The sequence below is a fragment of the Pan paniscus genome, chromosome 2 (genome assembly GCF_029289425.2).
Source record: "Pan paniscus chromosome 2, NHGRI_mPanPan1-v2.0_pri, whole genome shotgun sequence".
In the NCBI taxonomy this organism is placed as follows: Eukaryota; Metazoa; Chordata; class Mammalia; order Primates; family Hominidae; genus Pan; species Pan paniscus.
Window position 1 is genome coordinate 182313654 of NC_085926.1, and position 20218 is coordinate 182333871.

Sequence of the window (20218 nt, forward strand, 5' to 3'; positions counted from 1 at the left end):
CTTAAGGGGTTGGGATACAATGAGAAATCAGTGGCAAGGGGTGATTGGAGAGGTAACAGGAGACTCAGAGAGGGGAAGAGGAGAGAGGAAGGATAAAGACTACAGAGAGGTGATATGTCAGTCCTGAGGAAAGGTCACAAGGACAACATCCGAGGCTGCTGGTGACCTGTGAGAGCTGCCTCACTGGAGGGGTGAGGCCAAAGCCAGATGGAGATGAGCTAATGAGTGAGTGGGAGAAAGCAAAGGAAGGCAGTAGGCACCCTCCGATGACGGTAGTGAGAGAGGGCAGGCAAAGTGGAGGGGGCTTGAAGGCATAACAGAGCCAGGAGCAGATTCTGGAAGACCCTTGGAAACATCCCTCTGTTGAATTGACTCCCCCATCCCACCCCTACCACCTGCAGGGCTTGGCTCTGATCTTGCAGTACAGGAGCAAATATCCTCAGTCGGTCAGTGTTAAGGGTGGTGGAGATCAATCCTTCTCTCCAGTCACCGCAATCTGATCTAGCAGGCATCTGCTGTTCTCTGGCCTCTCTTTTTCCTCTGGAGGTGGAGAAGTCCCACCATCCTGGGCACATCCCCTCCACTCTCCTTCCCCCCATGATCATGTCCCTAAAACACCTCAGTTTGCCAGTTCATTGCCCCCACATCTTCCGTGGTTTCCCCATAAACTAAGCCCCTAGCATATCCTTTAAGGCTCCCCATGCTCTGGCCCTTTCTCTGTAATCTCAGTCCCTCCACACATTGCTGCTGAGCCTCTATTAAGAGCCAGGCAAGGGGCTCATGACTTAGCACTGGGGCACTGAGACACCTCTGGAGCAAATGGTACAATACCATGTGGAATGTTCTGGCATCAAGGTTTGTCCTGGGGCCAGATGGCACTGAGACGGGAGTGGACTAGGTCTAGGGTAAGAAAGATAGGGGTTGGGCTGGCATGTGCAAAGGCCCAGAAACAAGTCTGTGGTACACTTGGTAAAGGCAGTTGGCTTTGTCGTCTAGACTCCAGAGCAGTGTGTGAGTTTGTGGAGGGAAAGAAAGGGTGAGAAAGGTGGGAAAGGAAGCCTGCGAGAGCTGTGGAAATGCACTCTGTTCCAAGGCGATGGTCCATGCGGAAGGGCTGTGAGCAGAAGGCAGCCTATCCATATTGGTGTTCCATAGAGATGGCCCTGGGGCCTGTGCTGGAGGAAAGACGGCACAGGAAGATCCATTAGGAGGCTTGTTCTGTGCAGGCAGGTGGTGACGAGGACCTGTGCTTCCCGCAGCAGTGGGAGGTGATTAGAGACAGTTCCCACACTGTAGCAGGTGAGGGCTGGTGAGGAGCAAAGGTGTGGTGGGCATTTCTAAAGAGAACGCCTGATTAGGTGGTGCAGATCCCACAACATGTGACACACGGAACGGAGCAGGGGAGATTGCTGAGCCTCATTATCCATCCTGCTCCCAGGCCCCACAATTCCACCCACACATCCTCCACCCAACAGGTCTCTTCTCTGAACACGCGCTGTCTTGCCACACCTTTGCTAATGGTGTTCTTTCTGCCTGAAATGCCCTCACCACCCACTCTTCACCACCTCGTACATAATAAAATAAATGATAATTAGAGCAACCTTTTGAGCTCTCACCACAAATCCAGGGAGGATGCTGACTTCTCTGTTTGTATATTTAATACTCACAACAAGCCTATGAGATGGACGTTATTATTCCAGTTGCTAGATGTAGAAACTGGAGCCCAGAGGTGGTTACGTTGCTGATGGGCACCAGGCAGAGCTGGTTCCTGGGCTCTGTGGCACTGGGAAATGCTAGGACCAGTTCTTACCAGTCCCTGGAATGAGCTCCCATCCATAGTTCCTGGGCTCGCCTGTCTCGTGGAGGAGAGGGCAGGAGGGAGGGAGCACCAGCACTGAGGACTTTTCCCTTCTTGAAGCAGTCTCTTTCCAGTCTCTTGCATTCTCTTCTCTTTTTTTTTTTCTAGACAGAGTCTCGCTCTGTGGCCCAGGCTGGAGTGCAGTGGTGCAATCTCAGCTCACTGCAACCTTCACCTCTTGGGTTCAAACAATTCTCCTGCTTCAGCCTCCTGATTAGCTGGGACTACAGGCATGGGCCACCACGCCCAGATAATTTTTTTTAATTTTTAGTAGAGACGGGGTTTTGCCATGTTGGCCAGACTGGTCTCGAACTCCTGACCTCAGGTGATCCTCCCATCTTGGCCTTCCAATGTGCTGGGATTATAGGTGTGAGCCACTACACCCAGCCTCTGGCATTCTCTTCCTCTCTACTTCCCTACCCTTCAGGGTTGGGGTTCTTTCACGTTCTAACTTAGACCTTTGTGTCATCACTCACTCCATGCTCATGTCTTAATGACCACCTGCATCTAGCAATTCCCGACTCTTTATCTTGATCCCAGCCCTCTTTCTCAAGCACCAGCCATGTATATCCACCTACCTAGTTGACATCCCAACTTAAACATGTGGCATGGAATACAGAATTCACGATCTTCTTCTCCCTCCCCTCCCCCTTCTCTTCCCCACATCACTGAGTGACCCACCATCCAGCCTCCCCAGGGCTGAACCCAGAACCCCATGTGTCCTTTACTTATCTGCCCACGATGCCCAACCTCTCTCAGCCAGCTTACAACCACCAGGTTCGGTCGATTTTCCTTTAAACATCTCTTAACTCTCTATTCCCTTCCATCCCTACCATTACCCTATGTCTGGTTGACTGCCATGGCTTTCTTCTTTATTTCTTTTCCTCCATCTATTGTCTTAATGGCAACGATAGACATCTTTCTAAAGTGGAGAATAGCTTAGATACAATGCAGCATGGACTCCAGGGCCAAACTACCTGGGTTCATATTGTGGCTTTCTTACTTACTACCTATATGACCTTGGGGAAATTACTTATCCTTCAGCTTCCTCATCTGTAAAATGAGAATATTAACAGGTTTTATACAATCTCTTATCCAAAACCCTTGGGATCACATATGTTTCAGAATTCAGAAATTCTGCATTTTATAAAAGGCAGTACTTTGCCTGTGTCTTGTATTTTTTAACACTCCTAGTGAGATCTGGGGCAATACCCTGCAATCAAACATGGCATTTCTGCAGTGAAACATACAAATATTCACATTACATGAGGATAAATAAAGACAGAATGTCAGTTCACATCAATAAAGATGTCAGTTCAGCTCAAATTTTGCTGCCAAATAGGTTATGAAAATCTTTAGGTTGGGAGAGTTTTGGATTGTGGAAATTGATGTTAGCAGATAGTGGACCTACTTCATAAGGCTGGTAGAAAGATTACATAAATTTGGTCAGGCGTGGTGGCTCACGCCTGTAATCCCAGTGTTTTGGGAGGCTGAGGCGGGTGGATCACCTGAGGTCAGGAGTTCGAGACCAGCTTGGCCAACTTGGGGAAACCCTGTCTCTACTAAAAATACAAAAATTAGCTGGGTGTGATGGCACACGCCTGTAGTCCCAGCTACTCGGGAGGCTGAGGCAGAATTGCTTGAATCCAGGAGGCAGAGGTTGCAGTGGGCCGAGATCATGCCACTGCACTCCAGCCTGGGCAACAGAGCAAGACTCCATTTCAAAAAGAAGAAGAAGAAGAAGAAGAAGAAGGTTTACATGAATTAAGTGTGCCTATAATTTTATAGTCATTTGCAGAGTGCTTGGCACACAGTTGGGTGATATAAATGCTGGTTAAGGGGCGTTTTTCTACTTAAACCCTCCTATGGAATCTCCTAGGTCCCGGGAGAAACCTCACTCTTGGGAAGCTCCTGCGTGCTACCCCTGTCGGCTGGGAGACAGCTCTGTCACATTTTTTTCAATTCCTCCATTGCTCTGCTGATTCACAGCCTCCAGCTTCCAGAACCTTTCCCCTGTCGGGACAGTAGTCCAACTCCCTTTTCACATGCTTGTCCTATTTGCTCGTTGGGTTCCAGGAGGCTCTCTCCATCCCCTGGCTCTGTGTATGGCCCATCGTCCTTACCACATTGTCCTGCAAGTGCTCGTTAACTCGCCTGGCTTCTCCACTGCCCTCTCTGCTCCCTCAATGAAGGAACCCTGAGATCTTGATCGCCCCTAGTATCTGGCACATAGTATACCCACAGGAAGTATTTATTGTGAAATCAATAAATTACCTGCATTGATATTTGTTGAGCATCTCTGTGTGCCAGGCTGGTGGTAAGCCTTTTGCACAATCATTCCACGCAGATTGCAAAGCCCCTCTCTGAGGTAGCATCGTAACCCCTGCTTTCCCTTCGAAACTTGTGCTCCCCAATCTCCTACCTTCCGGTCCTCCTGTATCTGTCGCTGGGTCACCTCACTTGCCCACTAAAGATTTTGGCATGAATTCCATGGTTTTCCCTGGCAGCTCAGGGCACTTCCCATGTCCTTGTCGAGAAAGCCCCATGCTGGCTTCCCTGTTCTTGAGGCCCCTCATCTCTGGGGGGTTGACTCACTTCAGTCACCCACTCCTGAGGCCACATACAAGATACAAACTCCAAAGCCCACCCCCATTTTGTGCCCCACACCCCTGTCCTCCCCTCATGCAGACCCCCACTACTCTCCATGTAAACGTTATTTTATAACGAGGCATCTTTCAGCACACCAACCTGCCATTCCCTGCAAAGCTCTACACATTGGTTTTGTCTGCATCTGTTTTTTAGCAAAAGGACTTACTGCCACATTTTGAAAGATCCAGTCATTTTACACACACAAAAAAATCCAGATTTATGGCTTTCCTTAGAGGAGAAAAATCAGAAGATCTGAACTCGAGCCTTGCATTCCTGCCAGAGATCAAGCAGCCTGGGCTCCTCTCCAGTTTGCCTAATTTCTACCACACCCTCTTCTCTTATTTATCTTACCTGACCGGCCTGAAGGCATCTGAGTATGTGACCTTTGTCTTGGGTGGAAAAGTTTTCAAGGCAGGCAAAAAAATCTTATGTTGGCCAACCCAGAAGTTTCTTGGTCATAAAACAGTATGGATGACAATGTCCCCTGTTTGTTGAGCACTGACTATATGCTGGCACTTCACAGGCAGTGCGCCTCTTGATCCTTACACAACCCTAAGAGGTGCAAATTATTATTCCCCCACCTTTTTTTTTTCAGGTAAGAAAACCAGGTGCTCAGAAAGGGCAAGTAATTTGCTTACTGACACACAGCTAGAAAGTAGCAAGACTTTGTAGGTGCATGAACAAAGATTGCTCCAAGTACCAGACCATTTGGATCTTGGTGAAACATGCAAGATATGAGTGCAGATTGTGAGGAAGCCCCTGACACCTTTGGCCAACAGGATCTGGCTTTCATAGAGAACCAAACCCTTCATAGGGTTTGGTATAGTCTTAAATACAGTAGACATGCTGGAAGATTTTTGAAGAGAAATATTTTGCTTGTAAAATTCTTGGCTGGCTCATGCCTGTAATCCCAGCACTTTGGGAGGCCAAGGTGGGTGGATCACCTGAGGTCAGGGGTTCGAGACCAGCCTGACCAATATGGTGAAACCCTGTCTCTACTAAAAATACAAAAATTAGCCAAGCGTGGTGGTGTGTGCCTGTAATCCCAGCTACTCAGGAGGCTGAGGCAGGAGAATTGCTTGAACCCGGGAGGCAGAGGTTGCAGTGAGTTGAGATCGCACCATTGCACTCCAGCCTGGGCAACGAGAGTGAAACTCCATCTCAAAAAATAAAATAAAATAAAACAAAACTCTCTAATGACCTGATTGGTAGGGTTGAGAGTGAGTGTACGTGGTTATAGGTCCAGAATGATGCTCCAATAAGGATAGGAAGCAAAAAGGAGGAGGCCCAGACCCAGGGGGAAATGGCTGAGGGCAGAGAGGCTGCAGGTGAGGGTGGAAAGGACACCAGTTTGCATTTGCTTCCGGAGACAGGAAGCAGGGCCCTTGCAGGCTCCCGGAGACAGTTGGCATCTCTGCTGCAGGAGTTTGAGGGGAAGTCTGGGGCTGCCTCAGACTCTGAGATAGAGGGGCTGTCAACTCTGACTCTCGAAACATGCATTCCTGCTACCTATTTCTTCTTCCTCTTTGGTTCTTACCTGACTCTCCTGGGGGTGTGTACCGTCCCTCGCCTCTACTTCTGAAACAAATACTCCATTGGCTGTGCTGCAAACTCAGCTCCCTTTGGGTCTGACACAAAGTGGTCCCTCTGCCTGGGGTTTCACTTCTGGGGATCTGGGACTTATCACTTGTCTGAAGCTCTCTCAATGACAGGTTGAATGAAGGCCCAGGGTCTTCCCAGACAGGGCGGCACCCAGGCAGCCAGACAGGGGAGCATGGTGCCTGGGCTTCTGTGAAGGCCTTTTCCCACGCAGAAGGGAAACAGTGGCCTCTTGTACTTTGTCTTTCAAAACTCTGACAAACATGGGGTAATGCTTATGATAGGGGTTAAGAAAAGCAGGATTCAGTCGTGTAAATACCGTGTGAGTTTAGCAATTGAGAAAGGTACGAGGAGGGAGATGTACCAACACATCTGGAGGGATTATCCTATGCTGGTGCCATTGTGGGAGATTTATCTTCTCTCTCCCTTTCCCTTCCAGATTTTCTACCACTTCCAGGTCTTCTACAATGAACAAGTATTACTTTTCTTTCTTTTTCTTTTTTTTTTTTTTTTTTTGAGACAGAGTCTTGCTTTTGTTGTCTAGTGCAGTGGTGCCCATAGCTCATTGCAGCCTCAACCTCCCAGGCTCAAGCGATCCTCCCACCTCAGCCTCCCGAGTAGCTGGAACTACAGGTATGTGCCATCATGCCTGGCTAAAGGTGTTGCTTTTCTAAGAAAGACTTTTTTTTTAAAAGAAGTTTCATCTAAAAATTTGTGACTGATAATAAGAACGTTAATATTTAATTGAAAGCTTGGAAGGAAAAACATCCAAAATTTCACTCTGCTTCTTTCTGGAATCTCACCTGACCCTCCAAATAGGGAACGCCCAGCTCAAGTAGTGTATCTGTCCCTCTTGCCCTGTGTATTCTTCTTCATGGCGTTGTGACGACCTGACATACTTTATGCCCATGGCATCGCCTCTTGTCTGCTTCCCCCACTGGCGTGTCAGCGGTACAGGAACAAAGGCCCTTCTGGTTGTGTTCACCAGAGTAGAGTTCACCGCCATAGCCCAGAGTAGACCTGCCAGTGAGAAGGAGCTCTGTACACATTTGAATGAAGGAATAGCCAGCTTGTGAGCAATTTCAGTGTTCTTCTTATTTATTTATTTTGAGACAGGGTCTCACTCTGTTGCCCAGGCTAGAGTGCAGTGACACGATCTTGGCTCACTGCAACTTCCACCTCCCACGTTCAAGCAATTCTCGTGCCTCAGCCTCCCAAGTAACTAGAACCACAGGCACCCACCACCACGCCCAGCTAATTTTTGTATTTTTGGTAGAGACGGTGCTTCACCATGTTGGCCAGGCTGGTCTCGAACTCCTGGCCTCAAGTGATCCATCCACCTTGGCCTCCCAAAGAGCTGGGATTACAGGCATGAGCCACTGCGCCCGTCCTTTAGTGTTATTGTTACTATATTTCTGAGTTTCCAGCTGTTTATCCAATAAACTTTCATTGCTTTCATGATCAGAAAAAAATGAATAAATATTATTTTTTTCCTCCATGAAAATAGCACAATGAAGCAAACTCTCAATTCTAACATTTGAGAATGAAGTTCTTTTCTATTGAAGTTAGCATTTATTTTTATTTATTTATTTTTTTGAGATGCAGTCTCACTCGGTCACCCAGGCTGGAGTGCAGTGGCGCGATCTTGGCTCACTGCAACCTCCACCTCCTGGTTCAAGCCTTTGCTTCCTGGGTAGTTGTGATTACAGGCCTGTGCCACCACGCCCAGCTAATTTTTGTATTTTTAGTAGAGACGGAGTTTCACCATGTTGGCCAGGCTGGTCTCAAACTCCGGACGTCAGACGATCCACCCACCTCGGCCTCTCAAAGTGCTGGGATTAAAAGCGCGAGCCACTACGCCTGGTCTGAAGTTAGCATTATTTTAAGTCTCAAAAATACATGAGAAACCTGCTGGTGTGAGTCACATGTCTGTGTGGGCACATTCCTGCTGAGCTGGTTGAAAGCATAGATGTGTGGAAAAAAGATTCCTCTCTGTGCGCCACTCTTTGCCCACAGGGCCATCGATGGTCAACAGGATAGACCTGTGTAAATCTGCCTTTCCAGAAGGCTGGCTGGGAAACCCATGTGCTGTCTCTCCCTCTTGCCCTGTATGTTCACCTTTTGATCTTTGGTCAGCAGGTACAGGGATGTGTTTGCCAACAGGGTTCCCGAAAGCTTGTCTGATATAGACCTCCAGAGCCACCTGGGGGACATGTCAGAAGGAGAGGGGCTGGGCCTGTCCCCAGATGGACCCCTGCTCTTCTGGGAGGACAAACTGGAACTGGTCTGGATCCAGCTGTGACGCTGCTAGAGGAGAACGAGGCATCTTTTGCCCTCCAACATCTGGAGCCTGCCTCTCCAGGATGGGTCCACCAGGCCTCTGCCTGCTCCCCGTTCCTTTCCACACTCCCCTTCTCTTACTTACCTGCTTGCTACCCAGCTTGAAGGGCCTGTTTTTCCTGCTCAGGAACATTGCTTATTTAGGTGATATTCAGAGCTATCTTCAAATTACAGATCACCTTGTCTACCATCTTGGAAAACCTCTCTCTCTTTTTTTTTTTTTTTTTTTCCTGAGACAGAGTCTCACTCTGTCGCCAGGCTGGAGTGCAGTGGCGAGATCTCAGCTCACTGCAACCTCTGCCTCCCGGGTTCAAGTGATTCTCCTGTCTCAGCCTCCCAAGTAGCTGGGACTATAGGTGCATGCCACCATGCCGAGCTATTTTTTTTTTTTTTTTTTTTGAGATGGAGTCTTGCTCTGTCACCCAGGCTGGAGTGCAGTGGTGCAATCTAGGCTCACTGCAACCTCCGCCTCCCAGGTTTCACGCCATTCTCCTGCCTCAGCCTTCTGAGTAGCTGGGACTACAGGTGCCCACCACCACGCTCGGCTAATTTTTTGTATTTTTAGTAGAGATGGGGTTTCACTATGTTAGCCAGGATGGTCTTGATCTCCTGACCTCATGATCCACCCGCCTCGGCCTCCCAAAGTGCTGGGATTACAGGCATGAGCCACCGCGCCCGATCAATTTTTGTATTTTTAGTGGAGACGGGGTTTCACCATGTTGGCCAGGCTGGTCTTGATCTCTTGATCTTGTGATCCGCCCCCCTCGGCCTCCTAAAGTGCTGGGATTACAGGCGTGAGCCACCGCGCCCAGCTGGAAAACCTCTCTACGCATTATGAAGCTTTCTGATCTCTGATAAAAGCACTTCGTTCATTTATTTATTTTTGTTTGTTTGATAACAGCATTTCTGACCACAGACTCTTTCATGGAATTGTAGCAGCTTCACTAGTGGGGATTTTACTTTGTGATACTTTCCCTACATCGATGGCCAGCATCTCCTCCCTTCTCTTTCCTTCTCCAGACTTCCAAACGTTGTGCTTTTCCATCTCACACAAGCAGGTTCAAGCCAGTGGAAGAGGTGGCCTGCCTCCCAATTGCACCAAGGGATGCATATTTCTACGTGGTTTGCTGTAGCTCTATTTCATTTTATACAACAGCTACCGTCATCGTTTATGGACACTTTTCTCTACTCATTCTGGGAGAAGCCCAGAGGCTTTCTGAAAATGTCCATGAACTCCGGGGTGGATGTTCTCAGGAGCCGTCTGATGAGTTCCTGCATCTTCAGCACTGCTGAGGTCATTTACCCCCCACATTTCATGGTGATTCTTTCCCTTTGCTCCCACCAACCCAGATATGAGCCTTTTCTATGTGTTCTTCCAGAATCGCTCATGCAACACGGCTGGTTTAGAAGTAGACTTTATTTTTCTAATTTTTTGAGATAAAGTCTTCCTCTGTTGCCCAGGCTGAAATGCAGTGAAGATTTTATTGAAAAGGTTGGATTTTTTTTGGTCACCCAAGGCAAGCCATTTTAGTGTTAGACAGTCCTGCTTTTGAGAGTGCTCTGCAGCCCTGCTGCTGGCGACTCCTTGCTGGTGCCCTGTCTGCTCAGGCCCAGGCCTCTGCTAAGGGCCTTGGCTCCTCCCCTTGCCTAGAATCTGCTGCTGGACTGTAGAAATGCCATATGCCACCCTCTCCCAATTTTCCCTCAGGGGTGAAGTGACAAAGTTAGTTTTGTTTGTTTTGTTTTTAACTTTTAATTTTAATTTTGTTTTATTATTTTATTTTATTTTTTTGATACGGAGTCTCACTCTGTCACCAGGCTGTAGTGCAGTGGCACAATCTCAGCTCACCGCAACCTCCTCCCCTCGGGTTCAAGCAATTCTCCTGCCTCAGCCTCCCGAGTAGCTGGGACTACAGGTGCCCGCCACCACGCCTGGCTAATTTTTTTTTTTTTTTTGTATTTTTAGTAGAGATGGGGTTTCACCATGTTGGCCAGGATGGTCTCGATCTCTTGACCTCGTGATCCGCCCACCTTGGCCTCCCAAAGTGCTGGGATTACAGGCGTGAGTCACCGTGCCAGGCCATTGTTTTATTTTATTTTATTTTATTTTGAGACGGAGTCTCACTCTGTCACCCAGGCTGGAGTGCAATGGCACAATCTCGGCTCACTGCAACCTCCGCCTCCTGAGTTTAAGCAATTCTCCTGCCTTAGCCTCCCGAGTAGCTGGGATTACTGGTGTGCACTAGCACACCCGGCTAATTTTTGTATTTTTAGTAGCGACAAGGTTTTGCCATGTTAGCCAGGCTGATCTTGAACTCCTGACCTCACGTGATCCACCTGCCTTGGCCTCCCAAAGTGCTGGGATTACAGGCATGAGCCACCGTGCCCAGCCTTGTTTTGTTTTTAAGAGACAGTCTTTCTCTGCCACCCAAGCTACGATGCAGTGGCATGATTGTGGCTCACTGCAGCCCTGACCTCGTGGTCTCAAGCAATCCTCCTGCCCCAGCCTCCCAAGTAGGTAGAACTACAGGTGCATGCCACCATGCTCAGCTAATATTTTTTATTTTTGTAGAGACAGGGTCTCACTATGTTGTCCAGGCTGGTCTCAAGCTCCTGGACGCAAGCAACCCTCCCACCTTAGCTTCCCAAAGTGCAGGGATTACAGGTGTGAGGCACCGTGCCCACCAGTTTATTTTTTAAACAAGGTGTTAATTTCCCTACAATTAACATAAAAAATAAAAGCAAAAATGAAATGGACAGAGTAAAATGAGGAAGTCTGAGATCCTGATGATCATACAAAGGTGGATGTGAACCATTATTATAGATTCCAGCTCTCTCATGTTAAACATCCTTAGGCACAAGCGCATGCAGCCTTTCCCGCCCCAGCGACCCAACCCTGCGCCTACTCACAGCTCACATGGTTTGAAATGGGTGTACCTTGGGTGTGCTAGAATAATTACGACCTTAGTTCACGACATGCTCCCTTCATTGGTCCTTGCTTATTCTTTTTTTTTCTTTTTCTTTTTGAGTCGGAGTCTCGCTCTGTCACCCACGCTGGAGTGCAGTGGCGTGATCTCGGCTCACTGCAACCTCCGCCTCCTTGGTTCAAGCAATTCTCCTGTCTCAGCCTCCCATGTAGCTGGGACTACAGGCACCTGCCACCATGCCCAGCTAATTTTTGTATTTTTGTAATTTTAGTAGAGATGGGGTTTTGCCATGTTGCCCAGGCTGGTCTTGAACTCCTGACCTCAGGTGATACACCCACCTTGGCTTCCCAAAGTGCTGGGATTACAGGCGTGAGCCACCATGCCCGGCCAGTGCTTATTCTTTTATTTTAGTGACCTATTTATATACCCATAAACCTACCCCTCATTTTAAGAACTAAGCCATTATTGAGAACCTCCTCTTCCTCTGAGTTCCCACCATGTTCTATTCTGCTGCCTCCCTTCCTCCCCTCTCCTGAGGGGTGTGTCTTTCTAAATTTTGTGTCTATAATTGCCTTACTTTAAAAAAGTAGCTTTATCCTCAATTTTGGGAATAGCCAATCTGCTTTTCAAGAACAACAAGGAAGAGGAACCTTTCCTAGCAGATATCAGTGTGGAATAGAGCTGGGAAACTTGACTAGCCACCCAATCTATGCTCACACCCTCCCAGTTCTCCATGCTGGTACCCCTCCTGGATTTCAGAGGTGCCAGAGAAGGCACCTGGCTGCCCTCAGAGAGTCCTGGAAACCACAGCCACAGAATAAACCAGGCAGATACAAAGTCTGATAGAGGGACAGTGTAAAAAACCATCCTAGATGTTGGCAGGTTTATTTGGGGACAAGGAACATGGCTGCAGAGATGGGGATCCACACTGTGGATCCCAGAACATGACAGGATCACTCACCCAGTGGCAGCCTCCCAAAGCTTCTTACAGGGGTAGCACAGCACAGCTGGGGACAGAATGACAGTCTTTTTTTTTTTTTTTTTTGAGATGGAGTCTCCCTCTGTCGCCCAGGCTGGAGTGCAGTGGCGTGATCTCGGCTCACTGCAAGCTCCGCCTCCCAGGTTCATGCCATTCTCCTGCCTCAGCCTCCTGAGTAGCTGGGACTACAGGCGCCCGCCACCACCCCTGGCTAATTTTTTGTATTTTTTAGTAGAGACGGGGTTTCACTGTGTTAGCCAGGATGGTCTCAATCTCCTGACCTTGCGATCCGCCTGTCTCGGCCTCCCAAAGTAATGGGATTACAGGTGTGAGCCACCACGCCCAGCCAGAATGACAGTATTTAAATGAGATGTTTTCATCCTGCAGCATGGCCTCTGCCCTGAGTTTCTTGAGTTCTCTTCCACTGGGGTGTGCGAGGCACGGCTGGTACCTGGTCCCTGGGAATGCTGTCCAGGAGGAGCAGTGACAGTGCCAGAGGCTGCAGAGGCTATAGACAGCAGCCAGCATGGCAATCCCCAAGCCCAGGTGCCAGCAGAAGAAGATGATGAGGAAGGCCAGGTTCTTGTGGCTGTCTGCTCACCAGGGCTGTCCGGTGGGGCATACATCACCGAGGCTCCCTGAAGCAACCAGGAGCCAAGCAACAGGAGCACCCAGGCCTTGAGAACCCAGAGCTGGGGCTGGTCAGGGACCCAGACCTGGGGGAAGTCGGGGGAAGAGGATCTGCTGGCCCCACAGGAGGGCTCTGGACGCCATCACCACATAGTAAAGCCCCAAGTAATAGATGGTCAGTGCTGGAATCAGGTGTCCCAGGAAAGTGCCCATGCAGCAGCCGGCGGTCTGCTTAGGGGTGGAGGAGTGGGGATTATGAGTGACTGTCCCTACTAGGAGTTTGCCACTTCTGAACTGTCAGGGTAGTCCCTGCTGACCTGCCTCTGCGGCCCACACACGGGGCGGGCCCAGGTGCTGTGTAGGCCCAGGTCTATTTTCAGGTAGCTGAGAACTGGCTGGGCTCCTTCCTGCCCTGCAAAATATTGCCAACTATTCAGTGCTGAAACTGAGTCATCAAGAACTTGATAGAAACTGTTCTATCAAGCCAGCTCCTTCAGGATGATGGGGAACATGATAAGACCAGTGAATTACATGATCATGAGTCATTGCCACACTTCTTTTGTTGTAAAGTGTTTGGAAACAATGCTGTATGGAATTTCACTGGATAAGGCATACTTTAAGTTCATGGGTGGTGGTTTTGGCAGAAGATTTGTGAGCAGGGTACGTAAATCTGTGTCCAGAGTAAGTGTCTATCCCAGCAAGAACAAAATGCTGCCTCTTCCATGATGGAAGTGGTCCAGTGTAATCAACCTGCGACCAGATAGTAGGCTGGTCACCGTGGAGAATGGTGCCATATCATAGACTCAGTGTTGGTCTCTGCTGCTGGCAAACTGGGCACTCAGTGATGGCTGTAGCCAGGTCAGCCTTGGTGAGTGTTAGTCTACACTGCTGAGCCCATGCATCCTCCATCTCTGCCACAACAGTCACTTTCTTTTTTTTTGAGACGGTGTCTTGCTCTGTCGCCCAGGCTGGAGTGCAGTGGCCCAATCTCGGCTCACTGGAAGCTCCGCCTCCTGGGTTCAGGCCATTCTCTGGCTTCAGCCTCCCAAGTAGCTGGGACTACAGGCGCCCACCACCATGCCCGGCTAATTTTTATTTTTTTGTATTTTTAGTAGAAATGGGTTTTCACCATGTCAGCCAGGATGGTCTCGATCTCCTGACCTCGTGATCCGCCTGCCTTGGCTTCCCAAAGTGCTGGGATTACAGGCGTGAGCCACCGCGCCCAGCCACAGACACTTTCGTTATGAGCCCATTAGGCAATGACAATGATAATGAGCCCATTAGGTCATCAGATGCTGATTGGTATCCATAGAACAAGTCATCCTATTTACTTGATTATTAACATCCTTCTCTGTTGAGGTTGCCTTTTGGTGGGCATTGACATGGGACACAAATGTCTTCAGGTTTTTTATCCATTCAGAGAGGTCTACCCATATATCTCTTTCTCAGATTTCCTTATCACCAATTTTTCCATTCATATTCTTTCTGAGTCCCTGACCATCCAGCCAAACCACTGGCCATAGTCTATAAATGGGTATATAATTGCATGTCTGACCATTTCTCCTTTGAAGCAAAGTGAACAGCCAGATGCACTGCTCAAATTTCTACCTGCTGGGAGGATTCCTCTTCATCACTGTCCTTCGGAGGTGTCCCAGAAAGGAACTGTAGTGCTGCAATTGTCCACCATCAGGTGGTGCCTGCATATTCTGCAGCACCATCTGGGAACCAGCCCCAAGTCTTCTCTTCCTCTGTCAACTGATGATAGGGAACTCCCCATGAGGCCATAGACATAGGCTGGGAGAGAGAAGGCAGGGTAGCAGGAGTGGAGGACCGTGGGCTTTTGGGCCAATTCTTCATGTAATTTACCACTGCCTACAGAGCTTTCTCAGGCCCAATCATGTATATACCACTTCCGTTTCATGATGGAGTATTGCTGTGCACACCCAAATTTATGGCTTGATGGGTCAGATAACATCCAGGTCATGACGGGAAGCTCAGGTAACTTGATGGCCCATGGTTAGGCACACAGTATCTATCTAAGGCCCAGTAACAGGCCAGGAGCCGTTTCTCAAAAAGAGAGTAATCTGTGAAGGATGGCAGAGTTTTGCTCCCAAATCCTAAGGAAATTCACTTGTAGGGGCCTGCCAAAGGCTCCAGAGAGCATCCCTATCTGCCACTGACATTTCACACATCACTGGATCTGCTGGATCATATGGCCCAAGCAGCAGAGCAGCCTGCACGGCAGCCTGGACCTGTTGCATGAGCTACTGTGCCAGGCCTGGCTCTGTTTTTATGATTCAGATTAGACTTTTGTTAACTTGGCTTAGAACTTTTCTGCTTATATGGATCAAGTAATCAGTAGGCTTCCCATCTATTTCACTTCTAGGAACGCCATGCTTAACAGCCTGTGCCATTGGTCTGCAGGAGTTGGCAATTCAGCTGCTGTGACTCTGCTGTCCATCACCGTAACCACGTTCACCTCGCCTGTGGCAGTGGAGTGCTGCCACTTGGTCCCTGCGCCCTGAGATCCATGACTCCCATTACATTTAAGTTTCCAAATTCAGTGACTGCTGTAAGTTCTGCCTATGGAGACGAGGGATTACAAAGCTCTTTCAAGGTGCTGAGGCTCCATCACAAATTTATTTCTCACAGTATTGGTAAAAAGCAGGTCTTCTGGCCCTTCCCAGTAGGTCTAGAAGATGTACTTGTATGTCTTAATTGGTGAGTAGGTCTTAAATGACAAATCCCCGCGAACATCCCATCTTCCTACGCCTTTGAATCCATTCTACATTAAACCAAGTCATGTCCATCCACCATTTCCAGTTTGTTCATGGTGGGTCACCCTTTTTGTTTTCTTTTTGAGACGGAGTTTCACTCTTGTTGCCCAGGCTGTAGTGCAGTAGCACTTCACCTCTGCCTTCTGGGTTCAAGCGATTCTCCTGCCTCAGGCTCCTGAGTAGCTGGGATTACAGGTGCCCGCCACCACGCCCAGCTAATTTTTTGTATTTTTAGTACAGATGGGGTTTCACCATATTGGCCAGGCTGGTCTCAAACTCCTGACCTCAGGTGATCTGCCCACCTCAGCCTCCCAAAGTGTTGGGATTACAGGTGTGAGCCACCGTGCCTGGCCAACAGTGGGCCATCTTTGATCCACTCATCAGCCAACCAACCAAAAACTGTTAGAGCCTTTTCTTATTTTCTGAGCTGCAACATTAAAATGCAGGATCTCTGCTTAGTGAGCCCATGTCAATAAATTCACTCTGATATAACTTTATGTTTTTTCTTTTTCTTTTTTTAGTTTCTTTCTTTTCTTTTTTTTTTTTTTTTTTTTTTTTTTTTGAGACAGAGTTTTGCTCTTGTTGCCCAGGCTGGAGTGCAGTGGTGTGATCTCAGCTCACTGCAGCCTTCACCTCCTGGGTTCAAGCGATTCTCCTGCTCAGCCTCCAGAGTAGCTGGGATTACAGGTGTGCACCACCATGCCAGGCTAATTTTGTATTTTTAGTAGAGATGGCAGTCTCACCATGTTGGCCAGGCTGGTCTTGAACTCCTGACTCCAGGTGATCCACCCGCCTCAGCCTCCCAAACTGCTGGGATTACAGGCGTGAACCACTGCACCCTGCTTGTTTTTTTTCACTATTATCTCACATCCTCAATATCCATTCCCATACATGTTCCCCAGATTTCTGTCTATAGAAATTAGAAAACTTAAGAAGTTCTTTTGAAGTATAGCACACCTCCTCACGGGTAACCTTTGTACCTCATCTGAGGGGCTTGCTGGGACTTGAGTCTAGACTTGAAGTCTAGAAGCAAAAAGGGGTGGTGGGGGTGGATCCTGAAGAGAATCAGCATTGTTTTGCAAAGGCAACTGACTCAAGGGAGGCCATCACAGTTTCCTCTGGCAATGCAGAGTTAGTTCGCTCAGATGGAGGTGGGGAGGCTGCTTCCATGGTAAAGAAGACTCATAAGAATTTCGGGGCTCTGGCTGGGCGCAATGGCTCACCACACCTGCAATCACAGCACTTTGGGAGGCTGAAGCAGAAGGAGTGCTTGAGGCCAGGAGTTCCAGACTAGACTGGGCAACATAGTGAGACCCCCATCTCTACACACACACACACACACACACACACACACACACACGCAATTAGTGGGCATAGTGTTGTGTGCCTGTAGTCCTAGTTACTTGGGAGGTTGAGGCAGGATTGTCACTTGAGCCCAGGAGTTCCAGGCTGCAGTGAGCTATAATTGCACCACTGCATCCCAGCCTGAGTGACAGAGCAAGACCTGCTCTCTCTCTCTCTCTTTTTTTTTTTTTTTGGATTTTTAATAGAGATTGGGTTTCACCATATTGGCCAGGCTGATCTCAAACTCCTGACCTCAGGTGATCTGCCCACATTAGCCTCCCAAAGTGCTGGGATTGTAGGCATGAACCACTGTGCCTGGCCAAGACCTGGTCTCTTAGAAAACAAAACAAAACAAAAAACCCCAAAAACTTAGATGTTCACTATTCCCAGCTTCATCGTGTCTTCCTACACATCCCCACCCCATTCTTCCCCAGTCAACACCCTCACTTTCACAGCAGACACCTGTTAAAGACACCTGTAAGGCTGGAAGTTCAGTCCATGTTGTAATCCGGCCAGTCACAGGATTCTCTGCCTGATTTTCAGTAATCTCAGCGCTTTGGTGACAGGAGATAAGGGTCTCCTTCAGGGCACATGTAGTAGCTTTTAGGTTATTTACACCGCATTTGAACTAGAAATTTGAATCCCTGAACTCATTCTTTTCTTTCACCTCTTTGTCCAGTGACTCTAGGAGCAAGTAGCCAACCTTGTTATATTCATCAGTTTTTCAAAAAGGTTAGAAAGTATCTTATATATAGTCACCCAGCTCCTGGCTTCTTATAAGTGGTTGATTAGGTGTATCCAGTGGGAATATTTTGCATATTTCCATGGTCAGATCATGCCATGGACGACTAGTGCTCTCTTTCTTACTGGAAACAGAGTTGTTAGTCTCTTTAAATTTAATCAGACTAGAGAGACAATGCCAGAAATCTTAGAACCAATTCAGAAAGCTCATTCTTAAAATTGTTTCTCACGGGAGGCTGAGGCAGGAGAATTGCTTGAACCCAGGAGGCGGAGCTTGCAGTGAGCCGAGATCATGCCACTGCACTCCAGCCTGGCGACAGAGCGAGACTCCATCTCAAAAAAATAAATATATATATATCTTTAAATATATACGTATATATTTAAATATATATATATTTAAATATATACGTATATATTTAAATATATACATATAATATATATTTAAATATATACATATAATATATATATATACACATATTTTATACACACACACATATATTTTTTTGAGATGGAGTCTTGCTCTGTCTCCCAGGCTGGAGTGCAGTGACGCGATCTCAGCTCACTGCAAGCTCTGCCTCCTGGGTTCAGGCCATTCTCCTGCCTCAGCCTCCCGAGTAGCTGGGACTACAGGCACCCGCCACCACGCCTGGCTAATTTTTTGTATTTTTAATAGAGACAGGGTTTCACCATGTTAGCCAGGATGGTCTCGATCTCCTGACCTTGTGATCTGCCCTCCTCGGCCTTCCAAAGTGCTGGGATTACAGGCGTGAGCCACCGTGCCCAGCTATATATATATATATTTTTTTGAGACAGGGTCTCCCTCTGTCAGCCAGGCTGGAGTGGAGTGCTGTGATCATAGCTCATTTCAACTGTGAACTGTGCACAGGTGATCCTCCTGCCTCAGCTTCTTGAGTAGCCAGGACTACAGGCATGCACCACTATGTCTGGCTAATTTTTAAAATTATTTGTAGAGATGGAAGTATACAGCTATGTTGCCCAAGCTGATCTCAAACTCTTGGCCTCAAGTGATTCTCCTACCTTGGCCTCCCAAAGTGCTGGGATTATGGATGTGAGCCACTATGTTTGGCCCTAAAATCTTTATGAGTCAGAGTTCTCCAGGGGAACAGAACCAGTGGGAGACAGATAATAGAGATATACATATGGAGGCTGAGAAGATCCACCACATGTCATTGCAAGCTAGAGATGTGGAAAAACTGGTGGTGTAGTTCCAGTCTCAGTCTGGAAGCCTGAGAAGCAGGAGAGCCAGCGGTGTGGGCTCCAGCACAAGTCTGAAAGCCTGAGAACAAGAGGGCTGATGGTGTACGTTCCAAACTGAGTCTGAAAGCCTGCGAACCAGGAGCACTGATGTGAGACCCAGTCTGAGGGCAGGGGAAGACCATTGTCCCAGCTCAAACAGTCAGGTTGAGAGTGAATTCTCCCTTCCTCCACTTTTTTGTTTTATTCAGGTCCTTGGCAGAGTGGATACTGTCCACTCACATTGGGAAGGGCCATCTGTGTACTCAGTCCATTGATTCAAACACTAATCTCCTCCTTAAGCCCCCTCATAGACACACCCAGAGATAATGTTTAACCAAATACCTGGGCACTCTGTGACCCAGTCAAATTGCTGTATAAAATTTACCATCATGGCGCGGTGGTTCACGCCTGTAATCCCAGCACTTTGGGAGGCCAAGGCAGGGCAGATCACGAGGTCAGGAGATCGAGACCATCCTGGCTAACATGGTGAAACCCCCTCTCTACTAAAAACACAAAAAATTAGCCAGGCATGGTGGCACGCACCTGTAGTCCCAGCTACTTGGGTGGCTGAGGCAGGAGAATAGCTTGAACTGGGGAGGCAGAGGTTGCACTGAGCCAAGATCGTGCCACTGCACTCTGGCCTGGGAGACAGAGCGAGACTCCATCTCAAAAAAAAAAAAAAAAAAAAAAATTAACCATCACAACAAGTCTCAGCAGCCTTCATGTTAAATAGATCCTTCTGTGGGAGAGATGTCAGATGGCTCTAGATATATCTGAGTTTTCACTCTAGAGAAGTCAGAAACTATGCTGTATCTTACAGATATAGATATAGGGGATTTAAGGTTATGTAGTTGGGTTGATACCAGACATCATTTTTAAAATCCTTTTTCTTTCTCATTTAATTTATTTCTCACAACTCATGACCTAATCAAATATAGTTTCCATTTAAATTACAAATGACTTTTCATTAAAATTACAAAGCATATAATTTTTGCGCTAAATATAAAAACCTATCATTTTGAGCAGATTGCAAGGAACGCAAACATCCAGAGTCCTCAATGACCTTTCCTGCTGACCCTCTCAATTACTGCTGAATTGTTCATGGTTTGCACCAAGC

General features: G+C 47.9%; 1 protein-coding gene across 3 annotated transcripts in view; it reads left to right on the forward strand.

Moving 5' to 3' along the window:
* The window catches only part of LOC130541390 (uncharacterized), a 57260-nt gene extending 39098 nt beyond the window's left edge, over positions 1 to 18162 (forward strand). For 2 of the 3 annotated variants that reach the window (XR_008955437.1, XM_057301971.1), the window contains one exon: positions 3738 to 4141. Coding sequence is in view for 1 of the 3 variants with exons in the window: in XM_057301971.1 (XP_057157954.1) it covers positions 3738 to 3886 (149 nt within the window). In the remaining 2 variants the exon portion in view is untranslated. Of the gene's footprint in view, positions 1 to 3737; positions 4142 to 15368 lie in introns of those variants that run through there. The other variant, XR_008955436.1, reaches the window with a different exon arrangement.
* The last annotated feature ends 2056 nt before the right edge of the window (positions 18163 to 20218 follow it).